This window comes from Lepisma saccharinum, chromosome 9 (genome assembly GCF_977018435.1).
Source record: "Lepisma saccharinum chromosome 9, izLepSacc3.1, whole genome shotgun sequence".
Classification (NCBI taxonomy): domain Eukaryota; kingdom Metazoa; phylum Arthropoda; class Insecta; order Zygentoma; family Lepismatidae; genus Lepisma; species Lepisma saccharinum.
This window is the reverse complement of record NC_139237.1, coordinates 33654397-33673639: the sequence shown is the minus strand read 5'-3', so window position 1 is coordinate 33673639 and position 19243 is coordinate 33654397. Positions and strand designations below refer to the sequence as shown.

Sequence of the window (19243 nt, the reverse complement as noted above, 5' to 3'; positions counted from 1 at the left end):
TTCTACATTCAGACTGTCTGGGCGATTCACTGTCTGGTAGAGCTCTTCAACGTACTTTCCCCACACATTCGATATTCCCTTTTTGTCTGTGATTTCACATCCTCCCTCATCTTCTATCATCCACATTGTTTTCCATTTCTTCTTTTGGAAGCCCAAGCAGTTTACTTCACGATACATCAAGTCATACCTTCCCCTTTTTTCCAGTTTTTCAATTTCTTCACATTTTTGTTTAATCCATTGTTGTTTTGCCCTGTCAGTTTCTCTTCTTTGCTGGTTATTCAGTATCCTGTAATTATTTCTTCCCTCTTCTGTATTTACATTCTTCCATTTCCTCCGTTCCTTCATTTTTTCCAGCATACTTTCAGTAATCCATGGTTTCTTTGCACTTTTCCTTTCCCTGTAGCCTATTGTTTCATCCACTTCTTTCTGTAAGCAACTTTTTATTCCATCCCACATCTTATTCTTATTGTTACAACTAGCTTTAAACTTAGTATACTTTCCTTGGAAATTTTCTGCAAATTTTTGTATTTCTTTTTCTTCCCTTAGATTCTCTAAGTAGGGTTTCTTGCTCACCTGATCTTGTGTTGTCTTATTTAATCTAAGATTGATTTCTCCTATTAGCAAGACGTGGTCTGAATTAAAGTCAGCTCCTGGCAATGTCTTCACATTTTTCAAACAATTTCGAAATCTTTCTTCTACCAGTATGTAATCTATCTGATATCTTTTGCTATCTCTTCGACATATCCAGGTGTATCTCCTTATCTTATGTTGCTGGAACAGTGTGTTTCCAACAATTAGGGAGAAAAATTTACAAGGCTTTCCCCTCTCTCATTTCTCTCACCTAATCCATATCTTCCTACTGTACTTCCATCCTGCCTTTCTCCTACTACAGCATTCCAATCACCCATTACGATAATGCATGATCCCTTCCTCTCTTTTTCCATCAAGTCTTCTATCTTCTCATGGTTTTCCTCCACTTCTTCTGACAACCCACTATGTGGCATATACACTTGAATTAATCTAAGTCTTTCTTCTTTCCTTGAAGTTTCACCATTATAATTCTGTCATCCACATAACGCACTGCTATAACTTTGTCTCACATGTAGTCCTACCACTATTCCCACACCACGGTTTCATTGTTGATCACCTCCAGAATAAAACATCTTGAACTCATGACTCACTATTTCACCATTTTGTTCCCACCTCACTTCTGATATTCCCATAACATCTAATTTCTTTCTTCTCATTTCCGCTTTTAAGTTTTCTATCATTCCAGACTGTATCAGGGTTTTCACATTCCGCATTCCAATCCTTAATCTTACCTTCTGTTTGCTTCTCTTTTCCCCATCAGTGTCCTTTGTCATAATGTGCTAATGTGCCCTTCCTAGACATCCCCTCCTGGACATCTGAATGGGGGCTAGTTTCCGTCCGGAATATTTTGCCTTGGAACGACTTATCATGATTGCAGTTTTTCTAGGGAAGAGATATATGCGGTAGCTTCTCATTGCTTTCCGCACACCACTCTCTCTTTCTCATCTTGAAAGATCCCAGGGTGCCCCAAGAGGTGAGGAGAGTGGATTTGGCTAAATGAGCCTTGGCCAATGGTAATTTTTACCGTGGTTCCTACGTTGGGCCAAGGTGTGGTTTTTACGTTGGTTGGCCCAACGTACTGAAAACTAAAGAATGGATAGGTTTGTGTTCTGATGTACACATAATTTATTGTGAGGCCATGTTTAACATGATTAGTAATTTGCAAATTATTGAACACAAAATATTTGCTATTTTTACCTATGGAAATTATCGGCTTTTAGAGGAACAGTATTTTAGTGTATTTACAGTTTACATATTTTCTTTTGTATGAGCTACACCCCACCAGTTAAAAAAAAAAAATATGTTATTCCTTTGAAAATTTTAGAGTATCTAAGATATTAATAAACACCACTGGATGATTTCAATATTAATGTACTTTCACCAAAAGTGATTTTGATATCTACATATTACTTATGTACAAATAATTTATTTAAGTGATTTAAATCATTTTTTTTAAAATCACATGACTTCAATCAACCTGATTCAAATCAAACAACATTGATGATGGGACACTCACAAGGAACACACATGCTCAGACCAGAATTAATACCCGAGACCCATGGCATCGTAGCATTCTATGGTACGTTGGCCAGTACTTTTCAAAAGTTGGTGCCACTGAATCCATCTAATTAATCAAAGAGTAAATAAATATGTGCAATAAATAATAATTGTTCCTGTAAACCAGGTGAAATTATGAGAACACGTCATTGATATGGGGAAAGAGATTGAAGAAAACTGTTAGTGATTTGAAAACCTGTCCACACTCTTAAATATATTGTAAGGAGAATCAATCTAACAAGCAACAGACATTCAACAATACACAGACAGGCAGCAATGGCAAATAAATAACAAGTCAATCTCGGACATCAAGCAATGCTCACGCAACCTGTCCAGTCACACAACAGACACTGAGTGACATATGACGACTCCACTGGGCTGTCGACCTGCTGCCAAATTTTTCTCTTACTTATCGAGTGTGGCTCTGCTCAGCCCCTATGTGCACTTATTCATGTGTGAGTGTTAACCTTAGCTTTATAGACGCATTTATATCTACACACACATTACTTATATTACATATTTTTTTCTTTAACACACTCAGCTGCCAAAAATAATCCCAGACTAGATTTCATTTCCAATAAATTGATGTTTTATTCTGCCTCAGCTAAAACTTAGACATCTAAATGGGATACTCTGACCCCTCTCAGGCACGGGTGGTGACTAAGGTACCTTCAGAGAAGTGTTGTCTGTGCAGGAAATAAATCGATAGCCTTTTACATTAAACAATAATAACTGCATCTTCTGGGAGGTTACTTCGAGTATTCTTTTACTTCCTTTTTATCCAGAAGATGTTTTATTTCCAAACATACAAACATATATTGCATTCAGTTGTAGTTTACAGTCCTGACAATCAAATAACATAAAACAATTATTTAAACTTAAGTACATATGTATTGAGCCGTACGGTTCACATAATTATCTCTACGTGCATGTGGCAAATTACCTTTTTAAAGCATGCAATATTAATTATATTTTGTTCATTCTCTACTTATTGTAACACTACATTTCAAGACAGTGCCCCTTCTCTATTATTCAGATGAAGAAATGATCCCCTTTCTTCAAAAATAGGAATAGTAGCGTAAGTGTGGCAAGAATCAGCACAGAATTCCAAAGGGCATCGTGAAGTAGTTTGAGTAAAATCACAGGTCCGTCTCTGGTTCAATCCCCATTCTTGGCAAAAATAAATTAGTTTACCTGTTGCTTGCTACCTACATAGCTTCGCCCATTAACATCATGATAAGATTCCACTAAACTTTTTTAAGTGTCAAATTTTTCTTGTGGTGTTCTAGCATCTATCCAGAATCTATGAACCATTCTTTTGCAACCATTTTCATTTCATTTTTTAAATCTTATATGTGTGTGTTTGTGCGTAATTTGCATAATGAATCAAAATATCAATAAATAACTTGTCTGTCTCTTTATTTCTCTGTTTAATATACTGCTCATTTGCTTGCATTTAAAAAATTAACATCTCTACTTGCAGATACTCTTTCAAGAAACCTGGGAGAGGAGATGAAATAATGAAACGCCATTTACAATCCGAAGAACATTCCTTGCTTTTAAATAACATCCATAATGTTAATATTCCAGAAGGTATTGATAAACCCAAGAGCTCCAGAATATCAATTGGTAGTGCAATTGACAATAAAGCAAGTAATTCAAAAACCCATTTAAGATTTCACACTGCTTTGAAGCCCTTTGCATGTTCAAGTTGCAAAAAAGTATTTAGATGGAATCATCATCTGCAGCGCCATTTAAGAATTCACACTGGAGAAAAGCCCTTTGTGTGTTCAACTTGCAAGAAAGCATTTACAAGGGGGGATTATCTGCAGCGCCATTTAAGATTTCACACTGGAGAGAAGCCCTATGTTTGTTCAACTTGCAAGAAAGCATTTACAAATCAGGGAAACCTACGGGTCCATTTAAGAATTCACACAGGAGAGATGCCCTATGTATGTTCAACTTGCAAGAAAGCATTTACAAGTCAGGCATACCTACAGGTGCATTTAAGAATTCACAATGGAGAGAAGCCTTATGTATGTTCAACTTGCAACAAAGCATTTACAAGTCACAGAAACCGATGGGTCCATTTAAGAATTCACACTGGAGAGAAGCCCTATGTTTGTTCAACTTGCAAGAAAGCATTTACAAGTCAGGCAAACCTACGGATCCATTTAAGAACTCACACTGGAGAGAAGCCCTACGTATGTTCAACTTGCAAGAAAGCATTTACATGTCAGGCATACTTACGGTTCCATTTAAGAACTCACACTGGACAGAAGTGCTTTGTTGGCTCATCTTGCGAGGAAGCATTTGTAACTTAGGAAAACTTATGGAGATATTTAAGAATTCCCACAGGAAAGCAGCTCTCTGTATGTTATTTGGAATAGGCAGACAGAAGAATAACTAGACAACAGCATGGATGGAATATTACAACTTCCATCTGGTAATAAAAAATATTAGTGTTCTCTCATGGAAAAGATATAACACATTATTATTATCCTCACTTTTGATATCAAGTTCCTTTATCTACATTCTTTAAAGGTATGGCGTGCAGATCATGTTCATCAGTTCTGCAAATACATAGCTGAGATTAAATCATCTAAATATTTTTTTTGGTGGAAAAGAAACAACAAATTCATTTAGAATGCTAATGTTGTGTTCATTTTGTAGCTGGGACATAGTGAAAGAAAAATCGCCAAACTCCCACATCTATACACCTAAGAATACAGTAGGAGTTGTCATTGGGGTTCTTTTATTCTTTTATTTCTTGGTTTTTAGAAACATGAATATGTAATTTTCTTTAATGGGCAGACAGAAGAGGCAATAAATCATGTCGAACTTGTATTTTCAATACCTTAATTAATTTTATATCTTCCCATTTACAAGTTTGTAAACTATTGACCTTGCTTTTATAGCTAGATACATCGGTTGAGTGAATTTATATCATGTTTTATCTTCTGTAGTTACTGAACTACTAACTATTGACAAACATGGCCTGTGCATGTGTCTCTTAAGTTTTTATAATTATAAATAATATTACATAAATTGTTATTTTTACTTGCATACAGGGTATCGAAAAAGTTAAGGTTTTGTTGTATGAGAAGTTTAGAATAATTCTAGTGTACTGGACGAGATTTATTCTTATAATTCCTTCTATGACAAGACTATCCGCTTGAGTTGTTGTTAGTAGAATCATATCAACATAGTGTTGAAAACATTTTTCTCAAGGTGGCTGTTATGTGGACAGTGCGTAGATGTTAATTCGTAAGCCACTGATAATTTCTTCGCAAACTACTACAAGTTTCTAATGAAGTCTGTGACATCCCTGTGTTAGATATTTTAAATGCAGGCATAATTTGCAAATGATATACAGGGTTTTCGTAAATGATTGTCGGGGTTACAAACAAGCACTGTATTTTACATATTGAAGATAGATGCATGCAATTTTTTGCAAAATGTTAGAAAACTCACCAAGTTTTTATGACAAAGTCACAAATGTTCCATGTGGTCGCCTCGCGATATCCTGCAGATATCTAAGCGATAGTTCATTTCCTGCCACACTCAGGATAGCATATCACGTGTAACACTGTTGATGGAATTCGTGATGCATGTTTTCAGTTCCTCAATGGTAGTGGGTAATGGGAAACTATATCTTTTACGTATCCCCAGAGGAAAAAATTGCAAGGGGAAAGGTCAGGTGAACGAGGCGGCCATGATGAAAGGTTTTCATCCTCATCACTCCGCCCAATCCAACGATGTGGTAATTTTGTGTTGAGCAATGATCGCACTTCATAGAGGAAGTGAGGTGGGGCTACATCCAATTGCATGATGAAGGTGTTGGAATCTTCTTCCACTTGAGGATAGCCACTCATTAAACATATCCAGGAATGCCAATCCCGTAACCGTTTTCTCCATGAAGAAGAATGGACCGTGCACCTTTTCTCGTGACACAGCACAAAAAACATTCACTTTAGGCGAGTCCCGAACAAACTCAACAAACTGATAATGATTTTCCGTTCCCCGTATGCGCACATTGTGTGTGTTTACTTTTCCACTTAGGTGGAATGTCGTCTCGTCAGTGGAAACGAAATTCCCGATGAAATTGTCATTGTCAGACATGAGATTTTGCATATCGCTGGCGAACGTTTCCCGTACACGACTGGCGTTACGTGTTGGCTTTTGATGCAGACTTAGGCGGTATGGTTTCATGTTTAGCCGTTTTCGTAGAACACTCCATAATGTTGTCTTCGGAATGTTTAATTCCTTGGATCCAGCAGGAATCGATTTCTTCGGGCTCCGTAGATGGGTTTCACGAACTCGCTCCACATCATGTTCCGACACTGATGGTCGACCACTGCTTTTTCCTTTGCAAATGCAACCTTTTTCTTTGAACTGTGCATACCACCTTCTAATCGAATTGTCTGACGGTGCATCTTTCCGATATCATGCACGAAAATGTCATTGCACAACTGTAACGGACCTCGTTGCGTGATATTCAAGGACACAGAACACTTTCTTACTAATAATATCCGCCATTTTGGAAAACTGCCGCCTGGCGGCAGAATCGGGAGACAGAGGTCTATGAAACAAATAAGGAACAAAACTTGTTGAGTTTCTCAACAATATCGTGCATTTGTGTTCACCGTGTCATTCGCCCAGATCGATTACAACAATGAGGAAACCCCGACAATCATTTACGAAAACCCGGTAGATTTTCTCAATATTGCAAGTTATGTAAAGCAGAAGATTGAACTTTTCGATTATTCAGGATTTGAACCTAATACTTCAAAAAGGCTTTCTTGTTTATACAAAATGTTGTAATCTACCTTAGCTATGCCATAAGATGTAGGACTGCTGTTAGAGGTGTGCTACGCATGCCACTACACAGGGCCATGCGTTTCCGAAATATTCATATAACATAATTGCATTTTTTATTCATATTAATTTTTTGTGCAAACAATCACATTAGAACAAGAAAAAGCACATGCGTTAGTGATACAGATAAATTTCTAATCAGCTTATATTGTATAGAAAAATAAAACCGAAGTTTCAAACAAGGACCCCACATGCCTGCCGCAAAAAAAGTCATGATAGAAAATTTTCTACTGTCCATAAAACACTTGAATTTCTTGTTTGTGATCCCAACGTTCTACATATGTCCTGCCATAAACTGTATGGTTCAGGAGAGTACAGCAGCAGGGTGATTGTGCTGCATCCCACTCCCTTGACTAAATTGAGAAAAGATGACTTGAAGGTAACACCGTGGCAAGGATACTTGTTCCTGTCGGCATATTCCCTTGTGTGGTAGAAATCCGCAGCTAAATTAGAAGTTAGAAACTAAAGATATTTTCATTCCTACTTCCTTAAAACCAAAAGAAGGGATGTTTGTAGATTTTGACTGATTTCATTTCTTGTTTGAAATTAACCTAGATGTATTTGAGAACTAACATGTATTTCTTTAAGTAAAAATGCTCACCCATATTGGTATTTGAAGGAAGGAGGCTGCTGTGAAATCAACTTCTAGTTCTGTATGTACTCTTTCTTAGCTGGGGTTACTCTGTTCATAATTTTCATCAAAATCCCAATGCTTCAGTGACATAGTGTATAATACAGCATGTGGATGCACTGCAGTACAGCTAGGCCAGCATCGCTAGTCCACAGCATTACGATTACAAAATTACTTCCTTAACATGGGAGAGGTCGTGCTAATTTCAGAATTTAATGCGATCGCAGTGGGTCACTGTGACCCGCAAATATAATGTCCTAATCGGGCTAATCGGGACTGGACCTACAGTTTAAAGTGGGATCCAAACCACTTGGGCCACCACCAGGTATCAAACCCGGGACCTCTTGATTACAAGCTAATGATGCTACCACTGCGCCATGGGGGAGGCCCGCATTGCTTGTGTGGTACACAATCATGTACTACCAGGTGTTTTGCCTGCAATTGTGGTATATGGCCTATGTTGCGTCATAAATCCAAGATGGCTGACGCTTCATGCACTAACAAAGAAAATCGATCATAACTTATTTAAAAGTGTTTTTGACAAATTTTTATAGACTTTTTTTTGTAAAAATTTGAAAAGGAACAAAATTGATTCTTACAGGTTTTTTTTTTTTTTTTTTTTTTTTTTTTTATATATAATTTGCAATGTTATGAAGATATATTCAGTGAAACTATTTCATGCCCTTTTCCGCAAGGATTGTAAACATTATTTATACCTTACTTGACATTCTGGCATATAAAGGGGAAAAATTACTGCCTGTGATACATTGTTGATCCCTACTATTATGGCATATGGCCTGTGTGACATGATACATTCAAGATGGCTGCCTCTGCAGACATTAACAAACATGGCCGAACATATCTCCTTAACTCCTTTAGGAGTCATTTTGACCATTTGTAAGTTTGTTGCATCTTTGCACGAAGGAAAGACATGTGTATGGAGGATTCTTTCATTTGGAGGCATGCAATCATGTATTGCTACAGGTGTTTTGCTGGAAAATGTGTTGGAGACCATACATGATGTTCGAAATCCAAGATGGCCACCATGGATGTTCAGCACATAAAGTACTGCTCATATCCTGATTTAAAGTTCATTTATAGCATTTTTCCAGAGGCATTTTCTGTTAAAAAATAACAAGTTAAAAATATTCATGATCATTATTATTATTATCATTACTATTATAGTAAAGGAGTAGTAACATCATCTGTGACTTCCGCATTGTCTTTTGGAAGTTAATCATCTCATCTGTTACAAAGATTAAGAGTGTTTGTAATCATTTGGTAAAAATCATGTCATCAATACAGTCCCTTTATCCTGTAAGTTATTTTTTTTCACACCTTTCTTCATTTTCACTACAAAGACACGTTCTGTCACAGGGACAGACTGATCCCGGCATATGCATGAACATTTCCTCTTTCCACAAGCACAACATGTCAGCTGTAATATTCTCTGGAACTCTAGGTAGTGTGAATATGACAAGAATGATCTTTCTGTCATCCTCATTTTCTACTTTTTCCCATCAACAGCCTATTGGGCTGGGTAGATTTGGATGTTTTTTTCTGCTGTTATATCACTCCAATACTTGGAAGTAACTCCTCCTGGTGAAAGGAGTGAGGCTCACTTTGGCGGCAGCATTCACACTAACTGTTAATGGTATCCCAGTTTTTGTTTGTACTTGCAAAGATGGCAAAGAAGTGGTTGTTGAACATATTTGAAGTCACAGATGATGATGTACTTGAATCTCTTGAAAATCTTAGGACTCCTGGATTCGATGAACAAGATGACAGAATGAAATAACGAATTGATTTTTTTACTTCTCGCTTCTGCTATTTTTAGCTTATTTCGAAGATGAGAATTAATGGTGATAAGATGAAATAGATGAAAGGAGGATCACAAACACATGTGGGCATCACACAACTCAAGTCCCATGGGTCTAGATGCCAGAATATTGTTAGTCTCCAAAATGCAGTCCAGGGTGTACTATGTGGAAGTGAGGTTGACATTTGGGTATCTCTTACACCCCAAATATGATGACACAATTTTTAAGAAATATATTCATATAGTATACGTATCTGACACCAAAATCAAAGATTTCGGCAAACTACGATGGTGTCTGTTCGCGAAAAGTGATGCTCAAGACTCGCATCTTTCTTCAACCAAAGTGCCCTTCACATCTTTTGTCAGAAGGAGTTACTGCCAAGTTTTTGAGTGAAATTAAAGCAGAAAAGGAACATCCAAATCTGCCCAACCCAATAGGCTGTTGATGAAAAAATAATGTGGATGACAAGAAGATCATTCCTGTCATATTGACACTGCTTAGAACCCCAGAGAATGTTGAGTGAGGGAGTCACAGCCAACGTCATTACTCCTTTACCATGATACGGTTGTGCCCAAAAAGTAGAAAAATGGAAGGGGGATATTTGTACAATCACCATAAATATTTATCATGTAGTGTAACACACATTATGTGCATAGGCAACAGAACTGCTAGTGTCAAATAGGCCCATGATTGAAAGGTAAACAGAACACAGCATATCAGAACAAGATTGCCTCATTCTGTATCGAATGCTCATTGTGATTGGAGGACAATCTCTTGGTAAAGTTTGCAATGTAGAGTAAAACATGATACAAAGACGTTAGCGAGGAATTGTTGGATGACTGGAAGCAGGTCAAACACAGACTAAAGTCACAGTAGCGTTGACTGTGCCACAGTCATTTGCAGGGTTTGGCTATGGTTCCAAGACACAGTAGATGTTCATGGTAAGCCAGAACAAGGTTGTCAACGAGTAACAACGCCACAACAGGACCTATATCTGGTTTTAACTGCACGATGAAACCGGACGATGCCTGCAAGACAACTGTAGACTGAAAACAAGAACCGAGCTAAGTGCCAAAATCTAAGTTCCGAGAAAAACAGAAAAAACATTGTCTGTATCACATTTTGTGATTTCTGCTTCCAAAAAAAGCATAAAAAAGTGAGAAGCACTTACAGAGAAACACTCATGAAAGCTTAATGTTACCTATGGAATATTATTCCTTTAATTACCTCTTTTGTCTGAACATTTTATGAAATGAGGTATGTGCCAACTCCTGTGCCATTAAAACTGGGCTAAGTGCCCTAAAGTATCACATAATGAAAGGCAAAATGTACAAGTGCAGAGTTAGCAAACAACAGGTTATGCATAAGAAAATGTTTTTTTTAATAAATTTTATTCATAAAACATAAAAAACAAGTACTTAAGTCTGAAATAGTAGACCCTAAGGAAAAAGTAGAGTGTTCTTGAAAACTTTATTATTAAAATAATTAATGTGAAAAAATGTAGGGTACAGTACTTTTCTGTACGCTATATAAAAATATTAACACTGTTAATACGTAAAAAGTGTTCTGCAAACCATGGCTACTGTGTTAGTTCAGTGTAAAATGTTTGTTTTCTTCCTTTAGGTATGGAATCTCCTTCGTTACCCTTTTTTAAAACACTTTTGTTTTCACCCACTGTTCAACGTCACTGAAAGTTTTTTTTTTTTTTTGTGTATACAGTTCCTGGATTTTCCTTGGTGACTGACCCAAACAACCTTAGCAATTCCTAAAGTTGTCGTATTAAGGCAACTTGAAGCTGCTGCGCTGAAGTCATAAAAATCGTCGTAATCCATCAATGTTGTTAGAAATGTTTTTTTGTTTTTTTGTCTAAGCAGTAGAGAGAAGTCTGACAATATCCATTTGAATCTCACATTTCTCAACACTTTTTCTTTTTTCTATGAGACCAAAGTCGCGGTCACAGCTTAAGTAGGAGTGGCCTGGGACAACATACTTACTTTGAACCTCATCAACAAAGTTCTTAGAAACCAAATATATCCACAGAAACAATAGCATCCTATTCTTATTTTGGCCACCATAGTTGTAGCTCCATACGATCATTTATTTTCTTGTTTGTTATTTTACTTTTAATGCCTCTGAATATGCAACTGGCGATTTCATTGCCTCCCCGGCCACTCAAACCCTCATGCCAAACAAAACATAAATCCCTGATTGTTGTCAGCCATGTGCAAACCCAGATTAAAACAAGACAACTGTCGTAAGTAATACATTTGGCAGTTGGTTAATGTTGGTAAAGAAAACACTTGCTGCAAGTCGACTGAAAATGTACAGGTATCACTTATGGGAGCTGCTGATTCTTCGTGATCTTGTTTCATCATTTCTCTGGCTCGCTCTGCTTTCCTGTGGTGAATTTCGAGTGAGTTGCGGTGTAGTTCTTTGTTCCTCTGGTCATTTTGTATTTTATTGTGTAACAATAACACGTATTACATGTGTGTTTTTTCGGTTTCCGAAATCTGGGATTTGGAAAGTGTTTTCTCATTGTGTCTATGTAAAACCGGTACTGAACAGTAGTATTATGATGAAGTTTTCTGAAAGCTATATGAAACTCGTTATAGTTCAAATCTTCACTTAAAAACAAATTTGCAGCCTTGGTACTGGTATAGTGGCTTTCCTGTTTCGGTAAACTTTCAATGTGGTCAGTTATTAGCTTTACATCTTCAGCGGTGTATTTTCTTTCTTTTGTTTTGTTTCCCCTACGTTCAATATAGGTAACGTCACCCCGCTTTTTTGCTGCAACTAGGGTTTTGACTCTTCGCTTTGTGATACTGTGAACTTGAAGGAAGGTTTTTTTACACACCTGTGCGTGTTTCCCTTTGCCATCAGGAAGTGAAAAGAAAAGAGTTGCCTGCCGACGACTTTCTTCTAGAGCTGTGTACAAACCATGTCACCTACGTTTAACGTCACTAACACCTAAGAGTCCCATTAAATATGAATTTTGCATCACGTTGTTTGCCAGGCTGTAAAATTTGTTAAATATATTGATCTTTTGTTCTTAACCAATGTTCTTGCATTCATAACGGCACAGGCATACAGCCTGAAAGTAAACCAACAAGGCATTAGAGGCATTACTACTATTGCCAATAATAACCTGTTTGTTTGCTACTCTGCACAATTTCTGTTGAGTGTCAGTTTCCAGAAAGCCCCGCACTACATTGGCTAACTGGCTGAACTCCACCCTGGCCCGAATTATCCTAAATGCGTCGGTTCCCGCACGGTGTCTGGTTAAGTAACAGACGCACAAGGACGATATATACATACATTTAATGTCTATAATACACATATACGAAGGACTATACAATAACTAAACAATATACACGAAGGACTGTCTGTTTTGCTGTAGAATGTCTCTACAGCGCACTTGTGACCGCGCGCGTGTGACACGGTTCTTCTCACGATGACTCTCTGATGACGACTGTTCTTTTTTCGTGGCAACGCCCAAGCTAAGAGCCTGGCTCACCTCTTGGGACGTTCCCGAATTTACCACCTCTCGGGACGTTCCCGAATTTACTTGTGGGTGTGTAAGTTCCCGAAATCAAGTATGCGGGAGGTTCCGCAGTTTCTTACTCCCACACACTTCACATGAATAACTCACACATATACACAAAAATGGAAAACAAGATAAAAAACACTAATTATATGCATTGTTCACCGAACACACTCCCCCCCGTTGAAATATTAATTTCAACCACAATCAATAATTTCAATGTAGTACACTTATGTCTCCTTAGAATAGGGGAGAGGAGCAAGTTTCACAATTGGACGTCTGTATTGCCCATCAGCTGTTCGCACTGTCACTGATCGTACTAACTTGTCTGGTCCTGGATGAACTTTCACTACTCTTCCTAGCTTCCATTGCTGTGGAGGGGTAGCTTCTTTCAACAACACCAGATCTCCTATCTGTAGATTTTCCTTCTTCTCCATCCACTTGGGCCGCTGCTGGAGTCTGGACAAGTACTCTGTTGCCCACCGTTTCCAAAAATGTTGCGTCATTTTTTGGATCAAATGCCACTTAGACAAACAATTCGACGTGGATGTTGTAAAGTCTGCTTGAGGTACAGCCAGTAACGAATCACCGGTTAAGAAGTGTCCTGGCGTGAGTGCCGTTAGGTCATTTGGATCACTACTCAACTCCGTTAATGGCCTCGAGTTAAGACACGCCTCTATTTGTGTCAATAACGTGATGAATTGCTCATAAGTGAGTAATGTTGAGCCCATAACTCTTTTCAAGTGATATTTCACTGCCTTCACTGAAATTTCCCATACACCACCCCAATGAGCTGCTCCCGGTGGATTGAAATTCCATTGTATGCCTTGCGAGGCCGTAACATCTGACATCGATTGGACGTGCTCTTTTTGTCGCATGAATTGAAGTAGCTTTTTCAATTCTCTGTTTGCCCCTACGAAGTTCGTTCCGCAATTGCTGAAGATCTGGTTAGGTTTACCACGTCTGGCCACAAACCTACGTAATGCAGCAATGAATGTAGGCGTTGATGCATCATTTACCGCTTCCAAGTGAATTGCTTTGGTTGCAAGACACACGAAAAGGGCGACGTATCCTTTGGTGATTTTTGAAGACCTGAGTTGGCAACTCTTTATTGAAAATGGGCCGCAGTAATCTACACCTGTATTTGCAAATACTCGGCCTGGATTGACGCGAGGGGCTGGCAAACTACCCATGAGTTGAGTTGCTGTCAACTGTTTTTCCTTAAAACATTCTTTGCACTTAAACACAATTTTTCGAATTAAGTCCCTCCCTCGTATAATCCAAAAACGTTGTTGTAGGACAGCGAGAAGTAATTGTGGTCCCGCATGCAAATGTTTCAAATGTTCATGTTTCACGATGAGCTCTGTAAGTTTATGTTCACGAGGTAACAGAATGGGATGTTTCTTATCAATTGTCATTTGTGCATTGTGTAAACGTCCACCTACTCTCAGAATTCCCTCCTGGTCCAGGAAAGGAGTCAAATTGAGTAATGGGTTGTTTGAAGGCAAAGGATTCCCTTTTTTCAAATGCTTTATTTCTGTAGGGAATGCTGTAATTTGTGCTTGTTTCACTAACACAAGCAACGTGTGATTAAGTTCGCGTGCTGATAGGGGTCCAAACTGACGTTCATTAGCACTTCGCTTGGTGTTATGCATAAATCTGAAGCACCAAGCCGCTACTCGTTGGAGCTTTGATAAGTTTGAATACTTGTTTACTAATAACTCCTCCACCTCGACCGAAGACTGTAATACGAGAAGACCCTTTTTTCTCTCTCTCTCAACCTCAGCTGTTGCTGCTGCGTTGACCGTGCGTGTAGGATTGAAGGACTGATTACGTAACCACTGTGGGCCGAAGAACCAAATATCACGTTTGAACAGGGTTGAGGGAGAAATTCCTCTTGTCGCCAAATCAGCTGGATTCTCTTCACTGCACACGTGGAACCAATTCTCTGCAGGGAGAACGTCGTGTATTTTAGCAACTCTGTTGGCAATAAATGTACGCCAATTAGAAGGAGAAGAGTTTATCCAACACAAAACTATTGTAGAGTCAGTAAATGCACGGATCTCTGTAATGTTCAAATGAAGAGCTTCCTTTATTGTCTGCAGCAAACGTATGAGTAACACTGCAGCACAAAGTTCGAGTCTCGGGAGAGTCACTTTCTTCAGAGGCGCGACTCTCGTTTTGCTTGCTACAAGATGCACTTCAATACTGCCGTCGCTGTATGTAGAACGTAAATAGGCAGTGGCCGCATAGGCCCGCTCGGAACTGTCACAAAAGCCTATCAGTTCGCACGTTAGCGGTTTTGAAGACACGATGCGCCTAGGCACCTTAACATCCTGCAACTTATGCAACTCCGCCCGAAAACTTCGCCATGCAATTTCTAGTTCTGGTGGAAGTACATCGTCCCAGTCAAGTTTAACTTGCCAAAGTGTTTGCATGAATATCTTTGCTTTGACAGTTACTGGAGATATCCACCCTAGGGGGTCAAATATTTTCGCGATGTCTGATAACAAAATGCGCTTGGTCAATTGCTCACGAATTGCGGGTTGCGTCACTGATATCGCGAATTCGTCACTCGCTGGATGCCATTCGATCCCGAGTGCTTTTATATGTTCATTTATGTTCACATCCAATGCAAAGTTCGTTTCTCGCAAATGTACCGGGATTTCATTCAGTACTCGTGTATTGTTCGAGCACCATTTCCGCAATTCGAAACCACCTCTTTGTAGAAGTTCACTTATTTGTTTTTGTAACGCGATAGCTTGCGTTACTGTATCACTGCCAGTCACTAGATTGTCTACAAAAAAGTCTCTCAATGTAATCGCCGCTGCTTCAGGAAAGTCTGCCTCTTCGTCGCGGGCCAGCTGTTGTAAACACCTGGTGGCTAAGAAAGGAGCACTAGCCGTACCAAACGTCAGTCTCTCTAATCTGAAGTCTCGTATCTCTTCTTTCGGTGACTTCCTCCACACAATGCGATGATATTCTGCATCATCTGGGTGTAATTTCACCTGTCGAAACATTTTGACAACGTCCGAAGTAAGGGCTATTTGATACGTACGAAAACGTAGCAACAAAGGCATTATGTCGTCTTGCATCTTGGGGCCTACAAGCAACTTATCGTTGAGGGAAACTCCTGTCGTCGTCTTCGCACTGGCGTCGTACACGATCCGTAAAGCCGTTGTAGAACTGTCCTTTTTGATGACACTATGGTGTGGTAGGTAGCAACTGCTTTCTTGGGACACAGGTAATTCTGAATTCGGAATGGCGGACATATGACCCAAGTCTAGGTATTCTTGCATACACTCAGCATACTTTTGTTGACGTTGTGGATTCTTGACGAGTTGTCTCTCCATTTGTTTGAGACGCTGCACCGCTAGGGAACGTGAAGCACCCAGAACACCGCTTTGTTCTCGGAAGGGCAATCTCACAACATAACGACCGTCGATGTCACGTGCGTGTGTTTTCCGAAAATGTTGTTCACAAAAGTTTTCTTCTTCGTTGTACAGTTTTACCGATGGCACAGTCTCTATTTCCCAGAAGCGCTGTAGGGTAGCGTCCAGATCACTACATGACGCATGATGTGATGACACTGCGCGTTTATTGCGCGGAACGTTAATTCTGCCCATAAGAATCCACCCAAGTGAAGTACTTATGGCCGTTGGTGTACCTACTGGACCTGCGACTTTCTCAGGTCTTAAAAGTAAGGGAACAATGTCCGCACCAAATAAAATGTCTATTTTCCCTGGTTTGTTGAAGGACGGGTCGGCAAGATCAAGGTTATGTAGGTGAGTCCACTGTTGATCAAAAGTGAATTGCTGCTTGGGCAAATTATTTGTAATCTTCTTCACAACGATGGCTTTGGTGGTGTACGTTTCGTTGCCCGCTTTTGACCTAAACTGTAGGTCCACCATGGAACGAGAAGTACCGATACCGGTTGCCGAAATACCGGATATGGCAACACTGATGTGTTTCTTTCGAAGGCCTAATTGCTGACTACAGTCTTCCGTGACAAATGTACACTCGGAGCCCGTATCTAAGAGTGCACGAAAATGCCGAACGTTGTTATGTCTATCCCTCACGCCCACGGTGGCTGTAGACAAGAGAACTTCCTGCAACGGAATGGCTTTCTTCTTGCTGGCGATGTGGGACGTTACTTGCCGCGTAGAACTGGGATTTTCACTAGGAGAGAAGTGAAGGGATGTGTGGTGCTTTCTAAAGCACACCATACACGTGCGCGAAGTACACTTTCCGACGTTACAATTCAATTGCAAACAGTTGTAGCACAGATTGTTGCTTTTCACAAAATAGTACCGTTCTTTCACCGACATTTGTTGATACTTCTGACAAGTATGCAACCTGTGGTGTCCGCGGCATTTAGGACACACAGTTTCAGCACCTGTGTGATACGAATTCACATTCTTCTTTACTTGACGATCAGTAGACCTGGGAGGGGGTTTGTTGGACATTGGGAGGCTGGAGGTCACCGTAGACGCTGCAAGAGCTCTGGCACGCACATCCAGGAACGTAGTCAGGTCCTCGAACTTAGGCACTTCTGCATTCTTCAGGGAAAGTTCCCACTGTTGCCTAGATTCTGCATCCAACTTGTCGGTGGTGTGAAAGACTAAAATTGCATCCCAAGCCTCTACAGGGATGTCCAAAACCTTCAGCACACGCACACACTCAGAAGTGACGTCAATGAGCTTGCGTAACCCTGTAGCCGAGCGTGATGGCACACAAGGTTGATTAACCAAGCGATTAATTGTGCTGTTCACTATCTCTCTTTTGTTTTGGTACCGCGAAACTAGCAGATTCCACGCCTCCTCGTAGTTTGCATCCGTTATTGCGATGGACTGGATTAATAATGACGGTTCACCCTTTAATGCCGAATTCAAGTACTGCAACTTCTGAGCGCCACTGAGGTGTTTGTTGTCATGAACCGATGCCACAAATAAGTCCCGAAATGACAACCATTGATGAATGTCACCACTGAATTCTGGTAATGTTAGTTTTGGTAACCGAACGTCACTTTTCGCATCACTGTTCACCGCGACCGCGACAACGGGAGAAACGGCTTCCTTCTGTTTTTGGTACAGGGAGCCCAACAAGAACTCTAATCGGTCTTGCACCGCACTCAGTTCATCGTAGTACTCAGAGAACAATGTTTCTTCGCACTGTTTAGCGAGATTCACAAGTAATGCACTACAGTCTGCACTTAGTTGAAGGACCTTGTCTATGTAGACTTGAAGTGTAGCACCTTCCAGCGTTGGTGAAACTGACTTGTTTTCAATCCGAGTAACTTCCCGTTTGAGGACTGTCTTTGACGCCTGTAACTGCTCCATGTTGACTCGTCGTACAAGAGACGCTAAACGCATATGGCGGACCGAGGGTGTGGCACGTTGACTCTTCTTCTGGCTCGTTGATTTCCCGACGACAAACTACCGGAATACGGCACGAAAACTACAATTGCGACGCATCCGGCCCGGAGGACCATTTGTTGAGTGTCAGTTTCCAGAAAGCCCCGCACTACATTGGCTAACTGGCTGAACTCCACCCTGGCCCGAATTATCCTAAATGCGTCGGTTCCCGCACGGTGTCTGGTTAAGTAACAGACGCACAAGGACGATATATACATACATTTAATGTCTATAATACACATATACGAAGGACTATACAATAACTAAACAATATACACGAAGGACTGTCTGTTTTGCTGTAGAATGTCTCTACAGCGCACTTGTGACCGCGCGCGTGTGACACGGTTCTTCTCACGATGACTCTCTGATGACGACTGTTCTTTTTTCGTGGCAACGCCCAAGCTAAGAGCCTGGCTCACCTCTTGGGACGTTCCCGAATTTACCACCTCTCGGGACGTTCCCGAATTTACTTGTGGGTGTGTAAGTTCCCGAAATCAAGTATGCGGGAGGTTCCGCAGTTTCTTACTCCCACACACTTCACATGAATAACTCACACATATACACAAAAATGGAAAACAAGATAAAAAACACTAATTATATGCATTGTTCACCGAACAATTTCCAACTAAGAAACTAAAGCCTTACAACAATCTTAAGCCTACTCACACTAACTTGGAAGATAGCCTATAAGGTTAACATTACCATTCTAGGCTTACCTCATTGGACGGGGCTTGTTTTGGAGGAACAGTTTGTTTGTTATTTCCCTCATAACTTTTCCCCTCTGACCTCCGCTTCCTTCTCCCCTTTTACG

The 19243-nt window shown here is 39.9% G+C and overlaps 1 protein-coding gene across 1 annotated transcript; it reads right to left on the bottom strand.

Annotated features, from left to right (window-relative positions):
• Positions 1 to 13248: 13248 nt before the first annotated feature.
• On the bottom strand, positions 13249 to 18357 carry LOC145992363 (uncharacterized). Its single transcript, XM_083128745.1, has one exon. It carries the CDS (start codon positions 18355 to 18357, stop codon positions 13249 to 13251), a length of 5109 nt encoding a protein of 1702 aa, XP_082984871.1.
• Positions 18358 to 19243: the final 886 nt, after the last annotated feature.

What these genes read in the sequence shown, in the direction of transcription:
- LOC145992363 (XM_083128745.1), bottom strand. Translation starts at nt 18,357, where the DNA reads ATGGAGCAGTTACAGGCGTCAAAGACAGTCCTCAAACGGGAAGTTACT.